The 20,096-nt window shown below is 27.9% G+C and overlaps 1 protein-coding gene across 1 annotated transcript in view; it reads right to left on the reverse strand.

Annotated features, from left to right (window-relative positions):
* Positions 1 to 8,448: 8,448 nt before the first annotated feature.
* Positions 8,449 to 20,096, reverse strand: part of LOC142318094 (sodium-dependent noradrenaline transporter-like) — a 45,450-nt gene continuing 33,802 nt past the window's right edge. The window contains exons 10-13 of the mRNA XM_075354623.1: positions 15,765 to 15,864; positions 12,791 to 12,891; positions 11,659 to 11,826; positions 8,449 to 8,547 (exon numbers count right to left, since the gene is read on the reverse strand). Of these exons, the coding sequence (XP_075210738.1) occupies positions 8,449 to 8,547; positions 11,659 to 11,826; positions 12,791 to 12,891; positions 15,765 to 15,864 (468 nt within the window). The remainder of the gene's footprint in view (positions 8,548 to 11,658; positions 11,827 to 12,790; positions 12,892 to 15,764; positions 15,865 to 20,096) is intronic.

Raw genomic sequence — 20,096 nt, forward strand, 5'->3', positions numbered from 1 at the left:
AATTATTAAAGAAAATAGAGAGTGAATTGGTTCTCCATTGGTTTCTTCACTGAAGTAAATAAAATGTAGCCATCATGGCAAGCCCACTGAAATGCAAGTTACGTGCAACCCAAAAAATGACACACTTTGTTTACTACAGAGACAGTGAACATTATCACATCACATTTTGTAAGAGAACTTTGTTATTATTCTCAGAGATAACAATGATTTTGGTGTCTCTTTCACTTCAAATTCTTTATATGCATCACAGTGGTAAGAAAGTCTCTGGCATATACACTGTAAGGCAACAAATTAATTATTTTCTGTCAATAAACACTGTCTTTACTGATTAGGAGTGACTATTTACATAATTGTCTATATGGACATTAAACAAACAGGTGATTTTATTAATTAGTATTTTTATGTGTAATGTAACAGTGAGTGTGTTTAAAAAAAATTACATCCATGATGTTAATATTTTTTCCATTATTAAAAAATTATATTTTTTTGATATGATATTTATAAATAAATATATATATATAATATCTGTAACACTAACATTTCTAATAAATCTGCTGTATATTATGTTATTATATCATTGAATTTAAAATCTGGGATTCAAAATCCCAAACATTAACAAAATAATCTTTAAGTAATTACAACTATATAGAAATAGATATAGTTTTTCGTATTATGTAGATACAAGTCAAAAATATCTACAAGTATTTTGCTTTTTTGGTATTACTTATAAAATTATCTGTGAACTTAAAATAATAATGCAGGAACACAAAGTAAAATAAAGGTTAAGGATTTTTATGAATTACATTAATGCAAATGTAAATGCAAATGAATTACATGCATAATGTAAATGTAATGCATAAAATGCAATAAATGTAATGCATTTAAATGCATTACATTTATTCGTAATTATACCTTTGTCAAATCGTGTATAATGGCGAGGGGGTGTATACAACGTACTGAAAAATAATGAAGTATTATTTTTATATATTATCATTAATATTATTTTATGTATTCTCAAGAATAACAAGTCCAATGTCAGGCTAACCAGGGAAAATGATCAATAAATGAAATAGTCCTCCATTATCACTGAACTAAATCTTACCCTGTTGCATGACAAAAGGGTAATGGATGAACCATTAATCATCATATTGTGGTGGAATAGAACTGCTAACTAGGATAAGTTTTTTTAATGACATTATGAGCTCAACTGCTATGGTCATTAACTCAAATGGAAATTTGTAACATATGAAAAATTCCATGCCTAACCGGAATTTGAACCCGGAATTTCTGAAGGAAAGGCTAAGATGCCATGAAGATCAGCAACTAGGATAACAAGGAATGACTTAATAAACAGCAAGTTAAATTGAATATGTGTTGAAAAACACAGATACAAATTGCTAACAGACCATGGTGATAGATAAGGAAGATGAAGAAGATTAATTCAGTTAGTTCATGCAGGAGAACCCTACACAGTGTGTGAATGAAAACACTTTAAGGATTATTCTAACTTAAACAAAAAAAAACATATCTTGAATATTATGATTGATGTATTAAATGATCAGACAAAATCCAACTGCAAAACACTTTTTTTTGGTAAATCCTAACTAATGTGTATTTCTACATCAAATAAATCATTATTAATAAATTCAGTTAGAAGGATAGGAAAAACAGTAGCACAAGTGTTACTGAGGAAGAATGTAAAAGTGAATTTATTTCAGTTTGTAATTAAAAATTAATGGGTTTACATTTTTTTAAATTATCAATTTTAATGAGCTAACTAAAGCAGTACAATACAATTTAAGTATCATATTCTTACTTCAATGGACATTTTTCTTTTATATCTAGGAATGCACTGTTAGAATGCAACTTCATCATCAGTTTTTCAACAATGAAAAAAAAATACTAAAATTTAAAAATTAAATGAGTTAATAAAATAAAATTAAAAAAGCAACTTTAAAAAGCTGTGTTAGTTAAGTGCAACCTATTTGAATAATTAGAATAAATAAATTAAAAATGAGAATGTTTTAATGCATAAATTGTTATCATTCAATGTGAAATTTAGCTTTAATACTTCATTGGTTTATAAATTTATCCTTTTTATATGATACTGAAAAACACAATTTGTGCCGATCTAGCAAAGTTAAAAATGTTTAATTTTTTTATTATTCTTTTGCTATTCTGATTATCACAAGAATCAAAATTATTTGTGCGGTGACTATTTTTATATTTTGCATAGTTTATTTTGTAACTTTATTATTTATTTCATTTATTAGTTTTTTTAATAAGATTTTAATATATCTTTTTATTCAGTTTGAATTAATTCTTGTATTTACTCTGGAAATTCATCCAAAAATATTGACTTTACATTCATGCATCTTTCTATAATAGCGTTCTTGCAATGTATGTTCGAAAAGATATGTTATAAATTTAAAAAAAGTAAAATTTATATAGTCGTACAATTATAATTCTTGTAAATCATGGAATTGATTACTAAGTTTTCTCCATTAATTTATTCATTTTTGTATTCCTCATAAGATTTGCAAAATGTAAACTAATTCTAGACTAAATTATAAAAATTTAATTCCATTTCAAAATCCCAAACATTAACAAAATAATCTTTAAGTAATTACAACTATATAGAAATAGATATAGTTTTTCGTTATTATGTAGATACAAGTAAAAAATCTCTACAAGTATTATGCTTTTTTGGTATTACTTATAAAATTATCTGTGAACTTAAAATAATAATGCAGGAACACAAAGTAAAATAAAGGTTAAGCATTTTTATGAAATTTTAAAATATTGGACCATAAAATAAGGATACAGATTTACAAGTATATACATTTTACAGCAGTGCCTTGGTACGAATTAATGTTTCAAATAAATTTCAAAATAAATCTGAAATTTGAGAATAATGATTTTGAAAAAGAGAAGATTAGAGAAGTTTTCTTGATTCTTACTTTTCATTTTGATTACTTCCAAGTTATTTTCAAAAATATTATGAAAACCAATACCAGCAAATATTACTGAAATATTTAATTGATTTTTCTACAATTATTCAAAATTATAGGTGTTAGGTACTTAGAAGTTTTAGAAATATCAATACGGATTTTATTGGCATGTGCAATCTCTGAAAAAATAATTGTTTCTTATTCTTAAAAAAGAACATTATCCATTCTAACAACCAGGCAACAGAACTTATTTTTACATAAGTCAGGAAAATATTTTGGTTCACAGGAAGGAACCTTATTAGGCTTGTGTTGCCATTTTTAATAAATTACTATCCCATTTATAAGATTTTTCGTCAAAGTATTAAATAGAATAAAAAAATTGCCTTTTCAGAAATAAAATCACTCTGCCAATGAATTTTTAAAATAATAATATTATTATATTTTTATAATAATATTATTATTAGAAAACAATCTGAATTTTCTGCATCTCCATTTAATGTACTCAAATAATCTTTTTTAATACCTTATTACTTGTTTTTTATTTTATTACCTAAGTATCTTCATATATTTATTTTATTCTTATTTACAAAGTGGATTACATTTTAAACTACTTACATGAACTTCAGCTACTGTATTTTTTATTTGATAACTAACTGTGAATTTCCTGATGCTTCTTTGGCCAGATATTGATGATCAGAATGGTTTCCCTTGATCCGTCAGGGTAGTGCTAGATTAGCTCCTTATTTTTATCTGTGAAGTAGCATACTATCCATCCAGATGAATATATATAACATATTATATATATATATATATATATACATATATATAACATGCTATTAATTTGTAGTTATAAATTTTAGCTTTTATTTTATATATATAAACTAAAATTTTATATAAAACTTTTCATTACATATCAGCCAGAATACAACATTTAATAACTAATCCTTATAGAATCAAGATAAGTCAAATATCCTTAATATTTTCATAATATTATATGAAGTGATAACAATTAAACAAGTGAAATGGGAAGTGTATTAAAAATTATTTTATAAAACATGTAAATGAATATTTTCTTCCATTAAATATTTATACAACAAAAATTCAAAATAGTTTACCCTAAATAACTGAGAGTACAAAAGAAATCATAAAACCCTCAAACAAATGATATTGTTTCATCAGTTATATTTTAATGAAATTGAAGTAATTTTTACCCTAAATAATTAAAAACACAAAAAATTTAATTGTTGTAAGATAGTGACTTTGAAAAACTTCTGTGATAATAATGTTGTCTGTAGCTTTTTGTAAATTGTGTAGATTCTGTAGCTTTTACTAAAGCTTTTTCATATATATTCACACACACAAACATATCTGCATGCCAGTGTGCTTTTAAGCTTAAATATCTAATATAATGTAATGCTTTTAAATCTTGTTTTTGTTTTATTAACTATACTGTGAAATTTCATAAAAATTCTCTCGTCTGGAGTCAATGTCTATACATGGAACAACTAGCATATATAGGAAATCTAAGATAAAAATATTAAATTTCAAACAGCCATTGGTAACTGTTGATAATTATTTATTAATGAAAATCATCAAATAATAATGTTTCTCCCACTAAAATCATTAAAACTGTGATGAAAGTGATGAATGTATTAATCATTGTTGAAGAAAGAACTATGACATAATCCAACCCCGAAGTACCTCAGCATGATGCTTGACAAAATCCTGGACCTACAAGCAACATATTATGAATACTGTTGTAAAACTGAGAACTCAATGTAACACAATTCATAAACTGGCAGGAAGTACCTGGTGAGTGGATGCAAGCATACCTCAAGCATCAGCATTAGTCTTGGCCTATTCTGTGGCTAAGTATTGCACAACTGTATGGTTTAACAGCTATCGTACTGGTAAGGTGGATATTGAATTAATAAAATTAAGAGAACCACTACTGGCTCTCCTCTGCCCCAATTAGATGGTTTCCAGAACTACCTAATATATCTTCACCACATCTCACGTGCCAGAATACCCTCATACTACTCTGGAAAAAATTACTAATGGAGCGACACCAATCAACAAGGCCATCAATGGATTAACTAATTAGCACTTGAAATCTCAAAAATCTGTATGGGAACTGTCCGTCCATAAGCTTATAGAACATCTTTTAGAGGAGCTAAACAACAATGGCAGTTCTTATGAGATGAAGACTACAGCTGAAAATGGATAGAGGTGGTTCATGCACAAGTGCTGGGCTTTAGTCTACCAAGTCAGTTGTGGTGCACACTTAATCGCATAAGAACTGGACATGGTAAATGTAATTACTTTTTGAACAAATAGATATATCACTTATGGCTGATTGTGAGTGTGGTAAGCCATTCCAAAATGTTGTAATTAAGTACTTTCCACAACAATTATACAAGGGATATCCAGAAGACATATGTCATGCTACCCCACCAGGAGTTGAATGGCTAAAAAACTGGAGCCAATCTGTATCTATACTGAAATTTGTAATTATAGCTATACAAATATTATATATACTCTGCTATTATATTTCTTTCAATATTTAGTTTTAATATTTTGGACACAGACATTTATAAATAAATAATAGTTGGGCTAATCCCTAAAGTTTACAAACAGTGGTATTTTTAGTAGGTGATTTTTTATGAAATCGGAGTAAACTATTGATGGATTATTTAGAAAATACATATCAGTGATCATTCTATGGAATATTTATCACAAATAATATTCCTGAAGGTTTTTAGATGACAATCCTGGTTGAATGGTAATTATTTGGAATATATAGTGGAAGTAAATAATTTTGTTATTTCTGTCTAACTGTTGAATCATTTAGCATTTAAGTGATATTCCTCTAAGTGGATTAATACATTAATTACGGGATAATACACTATATTTTAATTCATGGCTAAATTCTAGGCATTTCAGACAACTGGCAATAGTATTAATGAGAACCAAACAAACCATGATGGGATCATAACATACTTACTCTTAGAAGTCCTTAAAAATAAATATCTTTGTAAAATTGTTTTATGAAGTGAAGGTCAAGGATAAAACAATTTTTTTAATTTTTAAAAGATTCATCATTTATAAAAAAAAAGTGTGTACATTTTTATTATGATAAAATTTTATATTCAAAGATATTTTTAATTAAAAATAATTAAGGATTCACTCTTTTAACCTAATTACTCTCATGTATATTAAATATTTACTTACTGATGGATACTGAAATCAGAGCTTTTTCTATCTGATAACAAGAAAGAAATTAATTTTTTTTAAATCCTAAATTTTATCTAAAAAACTGAATCCAGTTCCAGTTGAGTTGAGTGAAAAAATAAAGATTATTTAAATGGCTGGAATAACCCAGATAATCAGATTTTTTTTATGTTTGTATGTTAGTACAATAATTGTAATGATTATAAGAAAACCTGATGCAAGGCAAAGTCAAAACTAGCATATGATTTTCAAGAATAACAAGTTCCATGCCAGGCTAACTGAGAAACATATACAATGAAGTGGTTTCCTATTGCCATCTTCACCAGAATGAATATATGAGCCACTGAAATATAGGTGATATTCAGCCTTACAAATGAGGTGAGACCTTCACTAAGTCCACTACAGAAGCAAGCCCTTACTCTAGATAAAGCAACTCTAAGTAATATCAGTTATACCTCAGATGCTTTAAAAGTATAATTATAAGAAAGTATTACAGATAGTATAAACCAATAAATTAATGGAGTCCTTTTTTAAGAATCAATACATTATAAACTATTTGTACTCAATAAGGGAAATTTACTTACTACATTTAGATGGTAATCCAATAAAATATTTTGAAAATGTAGTTAACAAATAACTATAGCTTTTATAAACTTTTTTTTTCAATTTACACATGCTTCTTTTACTCAATAATCAACCAGTAACTTTTAGCTGGTAGATACACCTTTTTCCTTTAAATATGTTTCTATCTTTAATAAATAAGTTATCAATGTGTAAAGATATTTGTTTTAAATTCTCAACGATCACAAATTTTTTTCCATCTTGACGGACATTGACAATCACTTTTAAATGAAGAAAGAGAATGTGTTTTTTTTTTCTAAATTTTTACGGCAGTTTTAAGTTATGTTTACTGACCTTTGTCCAGTTAATTTTTTGATGCTGACCTACTTACAATTATTGGAGCTAATTTTCAAATTTTTTTTTCATAGTATTTATAAATTCTTAAAAATTATAGAATGCACTATAATACATAAAAATAGAATACATTATAAACTTATCTTATATTTCCAACTATATACATGAAGAATACTTACATACTAATACCCATACAAAAATATGATTATTACATTATTAATATATACCTATACAAATATATTCATATAAAATTTCAAACATTTTACAAAATATTTTCAACACGAACTCTTGTGCAACTACACATAATATAATACACGTTTTATAACAAACATATTTCATAATTAAAGGTTTAACTTTGGATTTCAAACTTGAATTTCATTGCAAATATTTTATAAATAAACAATTTTTTATATTACAAAAATTTAATTGATATAAAAAAATATTAAGCTTAATGTATTATATACATTATATTGTATATATTATTAAGCTTAGTAAAAAATGTTTAATATTCAGCTTATTGTAATTTATTTTGAACATATTTAAATAGAAATTTGGTATATATAGCATGAAATATATGTTGAAATGTTTTATATGTATCCACACAATGGATAATTAGGATACTACATCAACTAGTGCATGTTTACAATATTTATATACATTTGTTTAACACTACAATACTAATACACTCTTAAATCTAAATAAAAAGAACCTTTATAGGTTATATGAAGATGTAGAGTTTAATGAAAAAATAAGTATTGCTATTTCCTTTATTTTTTATCACGGTGATTGCTAATGAGTCTTTTCTAAATCTAAAACACCGTATGTATATTGAGTAGATAGATTTTTACAATACATATAATCTACATTAAGCTTTTCACATCTAACCAAACTCAAATTAAGATAGTATTATTATATTATATGTCACTGTCAATATTTAACTATTATTTTTGATATGAATACATTTTATTATTTTTCTAAAAAATCAAGAGTTAAAGTTATAAACAAATATAAATGAAAATATGAAATATGTATATTCATTCATTTCACTTACTAAAAATATTCACCTGACATCAATTCAAATGTACTTCCTTTAACACACACACACACACACACACACACACAAAAGTATGTACCTTTATTATAGCAGTTACACTGAATGCTTGACAACGCAATTCTTACAGAATATACTATACTGATTAGTATAAATGAGATATTAAATCTGCATAAAATATTGGTGTTGAGAGATGCAGTTCTTTATGATTCTGCACTATACTGTGTTACTTCTTAAATGTTTGATTATTTAAGAATTTTCACTTCCCAACCTCTTAATCTTAATTATTTATTACTATCTTCAAACATATAACCAGTGTTTTGCTTTAAATCGACTAACATCTTTTGTTCTTGCAATTAATTCTCTTTCTTCCTCTGGTGAAATGTTATATGCTATTTTCTGTAAAAGTAAATTAAACATTACTAAACTATATTATATTCTAATACATCTTTAGTTTGGAGTATTTCAATAAATATCAGTTCTGGTTCTTAATTTAAATATTTTAAAGTTCAAATGATAAGAGATCTGTTACAACCAACAAATATTCTTGTTCTTTCCAGGAAGTCTAAAGTTGCATTCCAGCTTTAGAGTAAAGCTATATATATATATATAGCTTTACACCCCATATCATCCCATATAAAACACAACCCAACCTTATATTGGTAGGTATTGAAATAATAAAAAAGCATATGTAAATGTAATTTTTATTATTACCATCCATTACCTTACATTTAGAGTAAATGTTGGAAGTGGCCGCCGTCTTATTGAATACAAGCTTCAATTCTTTTTACAGCGTTTCTTGCAACTTTTTTCAAAGTTTGTGGCTGGATATTTAATACAGCTTGTTCAATATTGACTTTCAAGTGTTCGTGGTTTGTTGCTGTAGGCTTTTTCTTTGAGGTAACCCCATAGAAAAAAAATCCGCCGCAGTCAAATCTGGAGATCTTGGTGGCCACAAGCCTCGACACGATTACCAAAGAATTCCTCAACGAAATCAGAAGTTGAACTTGCGTAGTGCCATGTCGCACCGTCATGTTGTAGCCAGCAGTGTCTGTCTTCCTCTTCCAACAGTGCAATGAACTGAAATAAAATATCCTGATATCGTTCTGCATTAATGGTGTATTCGAAAAAAATAGGACCGATTATTTTCTTCCGCGATATCCCGCGATATTTGCGGGTGTAATTGTTTTTCGTGATAAACGTGGGGATTTTCAGCACTCCAAATTCTACTGTTTTGGGTGTTTACGTAGCCATCCAAATGAAACTGTGCTTCATCTGTGAAAAATAACGAATCCATAACATTAATTCCCTCACGCGGAAATCGACGGAACCGTTGACAATATTGTAGCCGTTTTTCTTTGTCGGGCTCAAGAAGTTGATGAACCGTTTGAATGCGATAAGGTCGTAATTGTAATTGTTTGGTCGCCCGATGAACAGTTGATTTAGACAAATTAATTTAAGCAGACAAACGTCTGATCGATTTATTTGGCGAGGCGAGTAATCGGTCTTTGATTTCAGTGACTGTATCTGTATTCAACACTGACGCAGATCTTTTGTGTTCCTTGTTATTAACAGAACCAGTCTCTCTAAATTTTGCAACTAACCTTAATAGTGATGTTTTGTAATACTGATGTTGTGATGTTAAACTGAGCTGGTTTATCTGGGTACTTATGGCGAAACAAATCTTGCACTGCAACCAATGATTTCGTACTGAAGTACGACGACTCAACAATGAAAACACGTTCATCTAGCGAAAACACCATCTTGTCTCTAGCAATACACTGAACGTATACACTGAATTGCATTGTTGTTACTATCGGTAGTGTTCTACTGCGTCGCCGCGATGTTCAGATGTTGGACGAGTCCATTTCAGTAACGAGTAGGAGAGTAAGCTTGACTTTGAAATTTCATGGATGAGTGATTGATGGGTTGCGTTTTATATGGGACACTCTGTATATATATGTAAAACATTTAATATATACCCGTATATTTAATGGATTTATACCGTGGATTTCAGTTTCCCTGGTGAAATAAGGCCATACTAAAATTTTTAACAAGTAAACTTGATAATTTCTTATGTTTATTGACATGAAAATCAATAAAACAGGTCCCAGAACTGTATCTTCCATAGTTTTCATGATATCTAGTGTAAAACAGAAAAATTTGGAGACAAAAACATGTATTTTTTTTAGGTTTGAAGTACAATAACTTTGTTAAATGACTAATAAATGTATTATCAAAACTTGTAGAAAATTTAGTTTTGAGAAAATTTATGTAAGTAATCAATTTTATGAAAAACAAAAAAAGTCATTTTTTATTATTAAAAACAAAAAAGAACAAAACTTAATAGAAAAATATTATGAATTTATACAAATTGAAAACATTTGTTTTTAGTAACAATTACTGAAGTAATAAACTACTAAAGTAAAAGTAGTAATAGCAACTACTAAGTTAATAAAAACTTTTACAATAAATTTCGAACTTTGAAAAATTATATTGGCAACACTAATTGTATGCTTGATAATTAATCTGAATTATCATAAAATTATTGTTACTTGTTAATGATAAATGTTAGGCAGTTTAGTTGTTTTTGTCATAATCTTGATTACAGTATTTAAAATTATTTTTGAGAATCAAGTTACTTAATAAATGAGCCTAATGTAGTAGTTTACTGCACACCAGACTAAGCAGTATGTCAAAAAACAATGTTGATTGTTTTTCATCTGCGAAGACAATTATATTTGTCTAATCTATCATAGAAAAATTGTTTGGATCATTATTACTCTTGATGTGTCTTGACATCAGTAAACTGATGAACAACTGAATGATTCATCCTCTCAAGATTTGTGTCTGTTTACATCAACTGCATACTCCCCTGGTATATAATGTAAACTTACAATAAAAACTGAGATATGTAATTTTGTTTGTTTCAAATTTAGCAATGATCTAATGCCATTTTTTGAATTTTAAAATTCTCTAAAAACTAGAATTTAACCAACAAAATAATTTATATACAATATAAACAATAGTTTATGAACTGAAAATTTATATTTATATGGAAATTATTAATGTACTAAATTACATTATAAAATTTCTTTACCATTTTCATACTCAGTAGTCTAGTAATATTTGACCCTTTTGGTTACCAGACCAAACTTAATTATCAGTTATGAGTATTATAAGTTTGTTCACTTTTAAAATTAAAATTAGAAATAAAACTTTATCCCCTGGCTTTGTCTTTTCTCCTAGTTAGCCTCTTTATTAAAAATATTTCTTTAGCAGCTTAATTATTAAATTCAATCAACAGTTGTAGTCATTCACATAAAATTTTTCAGATTTATTAAAATTTTGCATCAAAAAAGATTCATTTATTATAACTGCATAAGAGACTTTCAGTTAAATAGTTAATCTATCTGAAATCGTAATATTCATCTACATCAATAATTGCAACTCTTTTTGTAAAGCTGTTTTTTGTTCTTTTATAATGCAGTTATTATTCAAAATTCTTACCTCAGAAAATGATCCTGGAGTACTTAAAATCTGTTTAATTGCCACAGCTGGAATCATAAGGATTGATGACAGGGCTAAACCCCACCCCAGCCACTCTGCCCAACTGGGATATTCATAATCATTGTACTTTAATGGCTCATGATACAGAAGTCCAAACATTACCACACTCTGTTAAAAAAGTTTATAAGATTATTTTCAACATACTAATGTAATAGAAAGAATTATAAACAGGTTAAAAGTTAATAACTGCCATTGCTTGAATTGTGTGTTAGATGAAGTTCTAATAGTACAAGTAATAAACAGAGTGGATTCAAGTAAATAGCTGGGTTCAGATTAATTGAAAAATTGTTTTTCAGTGAAGAACTATAGAGTAATCCTTGTCTTGATATTATTTATCACTTGTAATTATTTAGAAATAATAATAAAGAAGGTGCCAAATTACATATAACAGTATCATATCACAGAATAACTCATTTAACTTTCATCCAAAGCGATATTATTTATAAAACAAAGGTAACAGACATTTATTTACTGGAAGGGATGAACGTATACATAAAAAAAAATGTGAATTTTTTTTGAGATTATAAAAGATAAAAAATTATAAATGGTTCAAAAATTTAAACCTTATTGACTTATAGTGAAAAATAATAGAGTAGAAAATAAATTATATTTATCAGATATTCAACAAAATGCAAAATTTATCAACATTCAATGTAAAATAAAATAAAATTTCATGTGCACTTATTAGCTTAATTATGCACAATGCTTAATGCATAATCACTTACTCTCATTATAAAGTCTGGTTATTGGTTCTGAAGAGCAAAATCCTGAGTTGGATATTTTAAATAACTTCAAAATAAGTAGTAGATATAAAAATGTGGATGTTAATCATGATCTTTAGAAATAAGTAATGATAATTTTAACTGCACAAGAACAATGATATTGAATTTTAAAGAATGTTTCAACCAAACTCAGAAATTAACTGACATTCTAATGATACATTTATAAAAATACAAGAGTAATTAGTTAAACAAAACTTTCAATTCATGCATGTTCAGTTTAAAAGCCAAAACACTAATATCAATTTTAAAAATAAAAAAGAATCTTTTTATGTAGGAATTATTGAACTTACAATTATAAATAAAGGACTAATAAATTTCCAACATATTCTCCAATAAGGTCCAGGTCGATGTCCAATCATAGCTTCAACATCATTTGAAAATCTTTCCAAACCTGTAAAATACAACATGATTATAATTGTGATTAATACACACACACATACACACATATATATATTTTACTGAAATTTTAAATTTTATTAATATAAACCAACTAGTACAGAATATTGAGATAAGAAATATCTTATCTTAATTTTATCATGAAAGTACTTTGCGGATTCTTCATCTTCAGTCATGATTGAATTATTTAATTAAACCGCATATTAGAAATTAAAAATGCTATAGTATAATTAAAATCTAAAGGCGGATCTTACCTAGAAGCTTCCTCTATTTGTCTCCTCTGTTCCACTCTTGTAACCCAGCATGCAGAATATGGTTGCCACAAAAATAAAATCTCCAAATGTTACAAACTTGTATTTATTATTGTTTATTCTACCATATTTATTTATTTTTGCTATTATTTATTTATTACATTTGTCATTTAATTAATAATTGTTTATTTCATCTGTTATTTATTTATTCTACTGTGTTTATTTGTGTTACTATATAAATTATTTTGAATGAAATCATTTTATGTTTTATGTTTATAAAATATAGTACGAATTAACATCTTAATTAAATTAATCTTATATTTATTACAGTACAACTTAATATCTCTGTAGCATTCACAATTTTTTTAATAATAAATTTAATAATGATTATAATTATATTACTTTTACTCACATTTCTTTAATACCTTATTTATTTATGCATTTTTTGTACAATTTAATATTTTTATTTTGTAGTTTTGTAGGCCTACAAAGCTCAAAAGAATATTAGTTATTGGTGCATATGTGCTATTAAGAAATAATTTTCTTAAATTACCATGCCACATCAATGAAAATCATAACATTATAGCCTATAATAAATAAACAATACTATTTATTTGATATACTTCTGTATTATGTCATTGTTACTGTTTATTTGTAGCAGAACCGTAGTTTAATATACTTGAAAAAAACATATAATTTCAATAAATAAATAGATTACTTCATATACATCTTGAACAAAGTTATAGACATAAGTAATTTTTTATTTGTATTAACAAATTACTAGAACATATTTCGTTACTATAATAACGTTGTCATAAGTAGATATGGTGAAAGTCACCACTGCAAATTAATCAATGTGACTTTTGGAATACACTACTTTGGCTGCTGGTGTGAGAAGTTGTTGAGTGATGTTAAGAGCAATGAGATGCCATAGCATAGTATGGACCTGATTTCAGATATTACATCACTAAAAAATAAACCATGCACATGATGTAATTTTGTTATATTACCCTAATATTATAATGAAAAAAGTATATTAATATATTATTTGAGTGGTACTATCTGCTGTAATTTTTATAAGACTATTTCTCTCAAACACTGTCTGAAAGTTTATCAAACTGAAATATTGTTTGTATTTATATATGTAACATTTTTCTAATATATTTAATTTTATGCCATCTTTATTAATTTCTATTATTTCCAAGTTAGTGTTAATATCAGTAATAGAATGTCTGTTTATTAGATGATATTGATATTAGACAAACCTAATTTATTATTTTTGTAATTTCTATAATATTCAAGGAATCTAGTTTTAAAAGACCTACTTGCTTTTTGTATATATAAATACCATCACAATCATTACATTTAATTTTACAATCCCTACACAAATTGTTTATTTTCTTATTATTTCTGTTTTTTTAACTATTTTATTATGGGGTTATTAGGTTTGTATGTTGGTATAAATATTTTTTTATTGTAAAAAAAAATGTATACCAAAAAATGTATATATACATATATATAAGAAAAAGAATTTAAAAAAAATGTAATTTAAGTTTTATTGAGCAACATAGACTTTGGAACACTAAAAAATACGAACTTATAACACTGACCAAACTTTATTCAAAATCTGTCAAATATACAGAAAAAAATTATAGTTGTTTGTGCCTTATGGTAGCTAATTTGTTAGGAAACCTAAAACTTCAAATATTTTGCACCGGACTTTGAAACATTCCATTTGTTATTACTTCAGAAGTTTTTTCAATGTTCTCCAAGAACATTGAAAAAATTCTAAATTATTTCAGAAATTCTAATTCAAACAAAAAAGATCAAATGAAAATACAGATAAAGGTTATGAAAAAATGTTAAATAGAATTATTAAAATACTTTGTAAGGATGTATTTATAATTTTTGTGAATTTTAAAAAGTATGCTTACATGAAATTAAAATACATTATTTTTTATTGAACACTTTCTAATGCTACCCTTTCAGTGCAAAAAATGAATTATTGTTTTCTGTATAAAGTTATTTATTGTTAAATCATACTTGTATGTTTAATTATGATATCATAATTTCAGCTTGCTTTGTTTTTACTCCCTTTTCGTTACTTCAACCATATTTCGAAATTAGTAAAAATTTTAAGAATTGTAAGTGCGATAATCAATGAAAAAATGTAAATCTGATTAGAAATTAAATAAAGGACATAATGTTCACCAACTAGTACCTTTCAACCACAGAGATTAATAAACAGAATTCTTTGTTCTTTTATTTATTTTGTGTGATGGTATTTAATTCGGGGTTTACATGTAAACTGATGCAAGTACATGGATAACGCTGTTAACTATATGAATTATTAATATAAATCAGGTTATGTTGTTTACAATATTACCTCCACTGTTTAACTCTGGGAGAGACTATTTTAAATAGAATATTTTTCATATTTTTATCATACTAACTGACCAAATACTAATGAAAGAATAAGTCAAGGAACATACTCATATGAATCTTATTTCAGTGTAAAAAAAAGAAATAGAAAAACGTCTCAAAAATACGATTATATGAAAAATTCTGTATTATATAATATTTCTTACTTTTTATATTTAAAAAAATATTTTCTTACCATAGAACCAAGAAACAGCGATGGCTTCAAAAAGTGCTGAACATAGTAACGAAATTCCCGCAGAATAGGTATCAAATAAATGAAACAAGTAGATACCACCCTTGAAAAATAAAACAAAAAACAAAATTACTTTGTTTAAAACTTATCAGTATATAATACCTGTATAAGTGACTATTTATTTATTATTGTTATGTTTTATTTATTTTTTTCTATCAAGTTCTTGTCCAAAAAGGTTGGCGGATGAATATTTAATATGATTTGGTGTGTTATACAAAAAGTTTAAAATTCAAACTATTTATGTCTGTTGACAACAGTTTGGTATGTTATCTATTTCTACCATATGGATAAAAATAGTTATAAATCTTAATTTTTCTTTCTATTTTTTGTCCAATTCGTGTAGGTATGAGAAAATGTTATAATAATATTCGTCTTAGCTTTAAAAATATACCACGAAATAAACATTAATAACTTTTCAATTATGCAATTTCATTATGTCTTTCTCCTAACAGTTCATCTTACTTTCGGTCTATCTCTGATGGAATTTTCTTCAAATTGCTTACAAGGTCTCGTTTGTCCTATTCTTTCAGACTTTTCTGTAATACCTCTTAAAATTCACCCATCTTTTCTTATCACAGCCTTAATCTAGCAACCTATATTTTAAATCAATTTTAACTTTTACTCATTAACACTATATTTTTATTACATCACTTTTTAATAATTTATCCTGTATACTTAATAGAAATTTAAAAATAATGTCTTCCTCCAGTATTGATATTTAACAATTTACTTTTACTTTTTACTTCAATAAAAACAGCTAGAATGGTTTTTGTACTATAATATGTAAATAATGTGTAAATTCTAATACAATGTAAGTTAATAATAATCAGTGCAAATGGGAAAGCTCTGACTAACTTACCTATTACAATCTTCCTATTAACTGGACTGCTAGAAAATTGAAATTTGACACAGTTATTTCAAGTGAATATGTAGAGAATGCAGGAGAAAATTATTTTAATAAGTCTTAAAGGGCTATGAAACTGGAATATCGGGAAACCTGAAACCAGGCAGGTATACATATACAAACCCACCGGATTGGTCTAGTGGTTAACGCGTCTTCCCTAATCAGCTGATTTGGAAGTCGATAGTTATAGCGTTCAAGTCCTAGTAAAGCCAGATATTTTTACATGGATTTGAATACTAGATCGTGGATACCGGTGTTCTTTGGTGGTTGGGTTTCAATTAACCACACATCTCAGGAATGGTCGAACTGAGAATGTACAAGACTACAACCTTCATTTACACTCATACATATATCATCCTCATTCATCCTCTGAAGAATTATCTAAAAACGGTAGTTACCGGAGGCTAAACAGGAAAAGAAACAAGGTATACATATACAAAACCCACCGGGTTGGTCTAGTGGTGAACGCGTCTTCGCAAATCAACTTATTTCGAAGTCGAAAGTTCCAACGTTCAAATCCTAGTAAAGGCAACTGCCTTTACTAGGATCCGTATAAAAATAACTACTTTTATACGGCTTTGAATACTAGATCGTGGATACCGGCGTTTTTTAGTGGTTGGGTTTCACAGTTAACCACACATCTCAGAAATGGTCGACCTGAAACTGTACGAGACTACACTTCATTTACACTCATACATATCATCCTCTGAAGTAATACCTAACTGTTATTCACGAAAGCTAAACAGGAAAACTATACATGTACAAGGCGCATCACGAAATTCTCCCGGGACTTTCATAACCTATTCTAGTCGTGAAAATAATGAGAAAAGTACATGTAAACATGTCTCCTAAAATGCTTGGTTTGCGAGTTACGGCTAGTGAAAGATGTTGCTCGGATTTCAGCTATCCCGGTGAAATGAGTTCTACTGACATTTTTATGACGTTAATTAAGGGGCAGAATTGGTGATTTCTTTTTGAGCTGAAAGATCTATCAAAATAGGTCTCAGAAACAAATTTGCAGTAGTTTTTGAGAAACCTGGGATGAAAACCAATAAATTGGGGTAAAAATCCTGTTGTTTATGTTTGACCGTACAATAATTTTATTAAATGGGTAATAAATAGATAACACTTTAAAAGAAAACTAGTAGAGAGTTTACTTCTGAATAAAATGGTAAAAGATAAGATAAATAAAAGAAAGAAACGTTAGAAAAATTAGAATTTTATTTAGAAACAGTACATTTATTAGAAAAATACTTATTTAATCTAAACAAAAACCAAATTCTTTTCTTGTGTTGTGAAAAATAAAAAAATAATTTACTGTTAAAAGCTGCTGTAAAAAATGTAAAAAAACTGGAAATTACGCAACAATTGTACAATAAATTAAAAAAAAATGACTTAGATAATCTTTTATCTAATGACTTATTAATAATCTTTTTTTAATGACAAGAAATACAACGATATATTTGAAAAATTATTATTTCAAAGTAGTCAACAATGTGTACAGCAACAGCTGATCAACAATGCGCAATACTGCATTAGCGTTTAAATCATTCTGTAAGGAATAATAAGTTTATCGGGTAGTGTAAACTGTGCTGTCATTAGCGAAGGTTTTCTGTAAATTTTACTTTAAACGTGATCGTTTTGCCACTGAAGTAATGCTGTACTTATTATAACAGAGAATAAGCTGATGTGGTATTCGTTTTGGGTGTGCGTAATGGTAATGCTACAGCTACCAGTAGAATACGAAATACTTTTCCCAATCGCAATATTCCAGATCCCAAAACAATTAGCGCGATTTTTCGTAATTTTCGAGAAACAGGTTCACTAACTAGTATTAGTACCAGTTACGAACGATCTGTCCAACACAACGCTGTGATTAACAACCAATTAATTATTGTTGCAGTTCAGCGTAGTGAGGTATAAGTACACGGACCCACCGGGTTGGTCTAGTAGTGTACTCGTCATCGCAAATCAGCTGATTTCGAAGTCAAGAGTTTCAAGGTTATCACCTTTATTACGGATTTGACCTTTATACGGATTTGAATACTAGATCGTGGTTGCCGGTGGTATTTGATGGTTGGGTTTCAATTAACCACACATATCAGGAATGGCCGTCCTGAGACTGTACAAACTACACTTCATTTACATTCATACACATCATCCTCATTCATCCTCTGAAGTAATGCCTTACGGTGATAATGGAGATTAAACAGAAAAAGAGAGGTATCAGTACACGACATTTTTCTAAGCGGATCGAAGTTTCGCATTCGGTGGTTTGGAGCACACTTAAACAAAACAAGATCTATCCTTATCATAAACAGACAGTCTAACGTCTACACTCAGGAGACGCTCTGCTTCGCTTGGAGCTCTGAAACTGATGAAATACAAATAGACTACTCTACAAGTATGTTTTGTTTACCGACGAGGCAAATTTCACTCGAGATGGCGTCAACAACTTACGCAATGAGCATACATGGACAGAATTAAATCCTCATTAACCGGTGGAAGGCAATTTTCAACACATATTTAACGTTAATGTATGGTGCGGTCTTCTTTACAATCAGCTGTTTGAATCATTCATGACTGCTATTCAGCTGTTTGTTCTTGGCAGCTTAAATGCTGAGGTCTACTTGCATTTTCTTCAAGAAGGGTTGGCGCAGTTGCTTGAAGATATTCCTCTAGCGCTGAAATGCAAAGTATACGTCCAGTACGATGGTGCGCCTCCCCACTTCTCTTTCCCGTTTCCACTCACTTAAATCATTTCCCCGAGGAACAGATCGGTCATGGAGGTCCACATTCCTACTCACCAAGGGTCAGATTGCTTGATCTAACACCTTAAGATTTTTGCGTCTGGGGATGGATGAAAAATATTGTATACAAAACAAATACATGTTCTCGTGAGGAATTAATTGTCCGTATTATGGATGCGGCTGAGCAACTTAAGAACAACCCTGAAGAACTAAAAAAGCAACAAAAGCAATACAGAAACGTGCCAAGAAATGTGTTGAAAATGGCGGGGTCATTTTTGAGCATTCATTATAAATTGATATGTATTTTGCTCTAGTCTGCTTCTAAATAAAATTCAAACGTCTCTAAATTTTCGTGGTTTTATTCAATTTCTCTTACAACATTTTGTTCAGAATTAAATCTCTACAAGTTTTGTTTAAAAATTGTATGTTTTATTACCCATTTAACAAGTTATTGTACATCAAACATAAAACCTAAGAAATTCTCAGCTCAAAAATCTAAGAAATCACTAATTCTGCCCTTTAATTAACGTCATAAAAATTTCAGTATGAACTCATTTCGCCGGAGTAGCTGGGTGGCCCAGGAGATGTAACTCAAATATTTTAAATGGTAACATCCTTTGT

This window comes from Lycorma delicatula, chromosome 1, assembly GCF_047948215.1.
Source record: "Lycorma delicatula isolate Av1 chromosome 1, ASM4794821v1, whole genome shotgun sequence".
Taxonomy (NCBI): domain Eukaryota; kingdom Metazoa; phylum Arthropoda; class Insecta; order Hemiptera; family Fulgoridae; genus Lycorma; species Lycorma delicatula.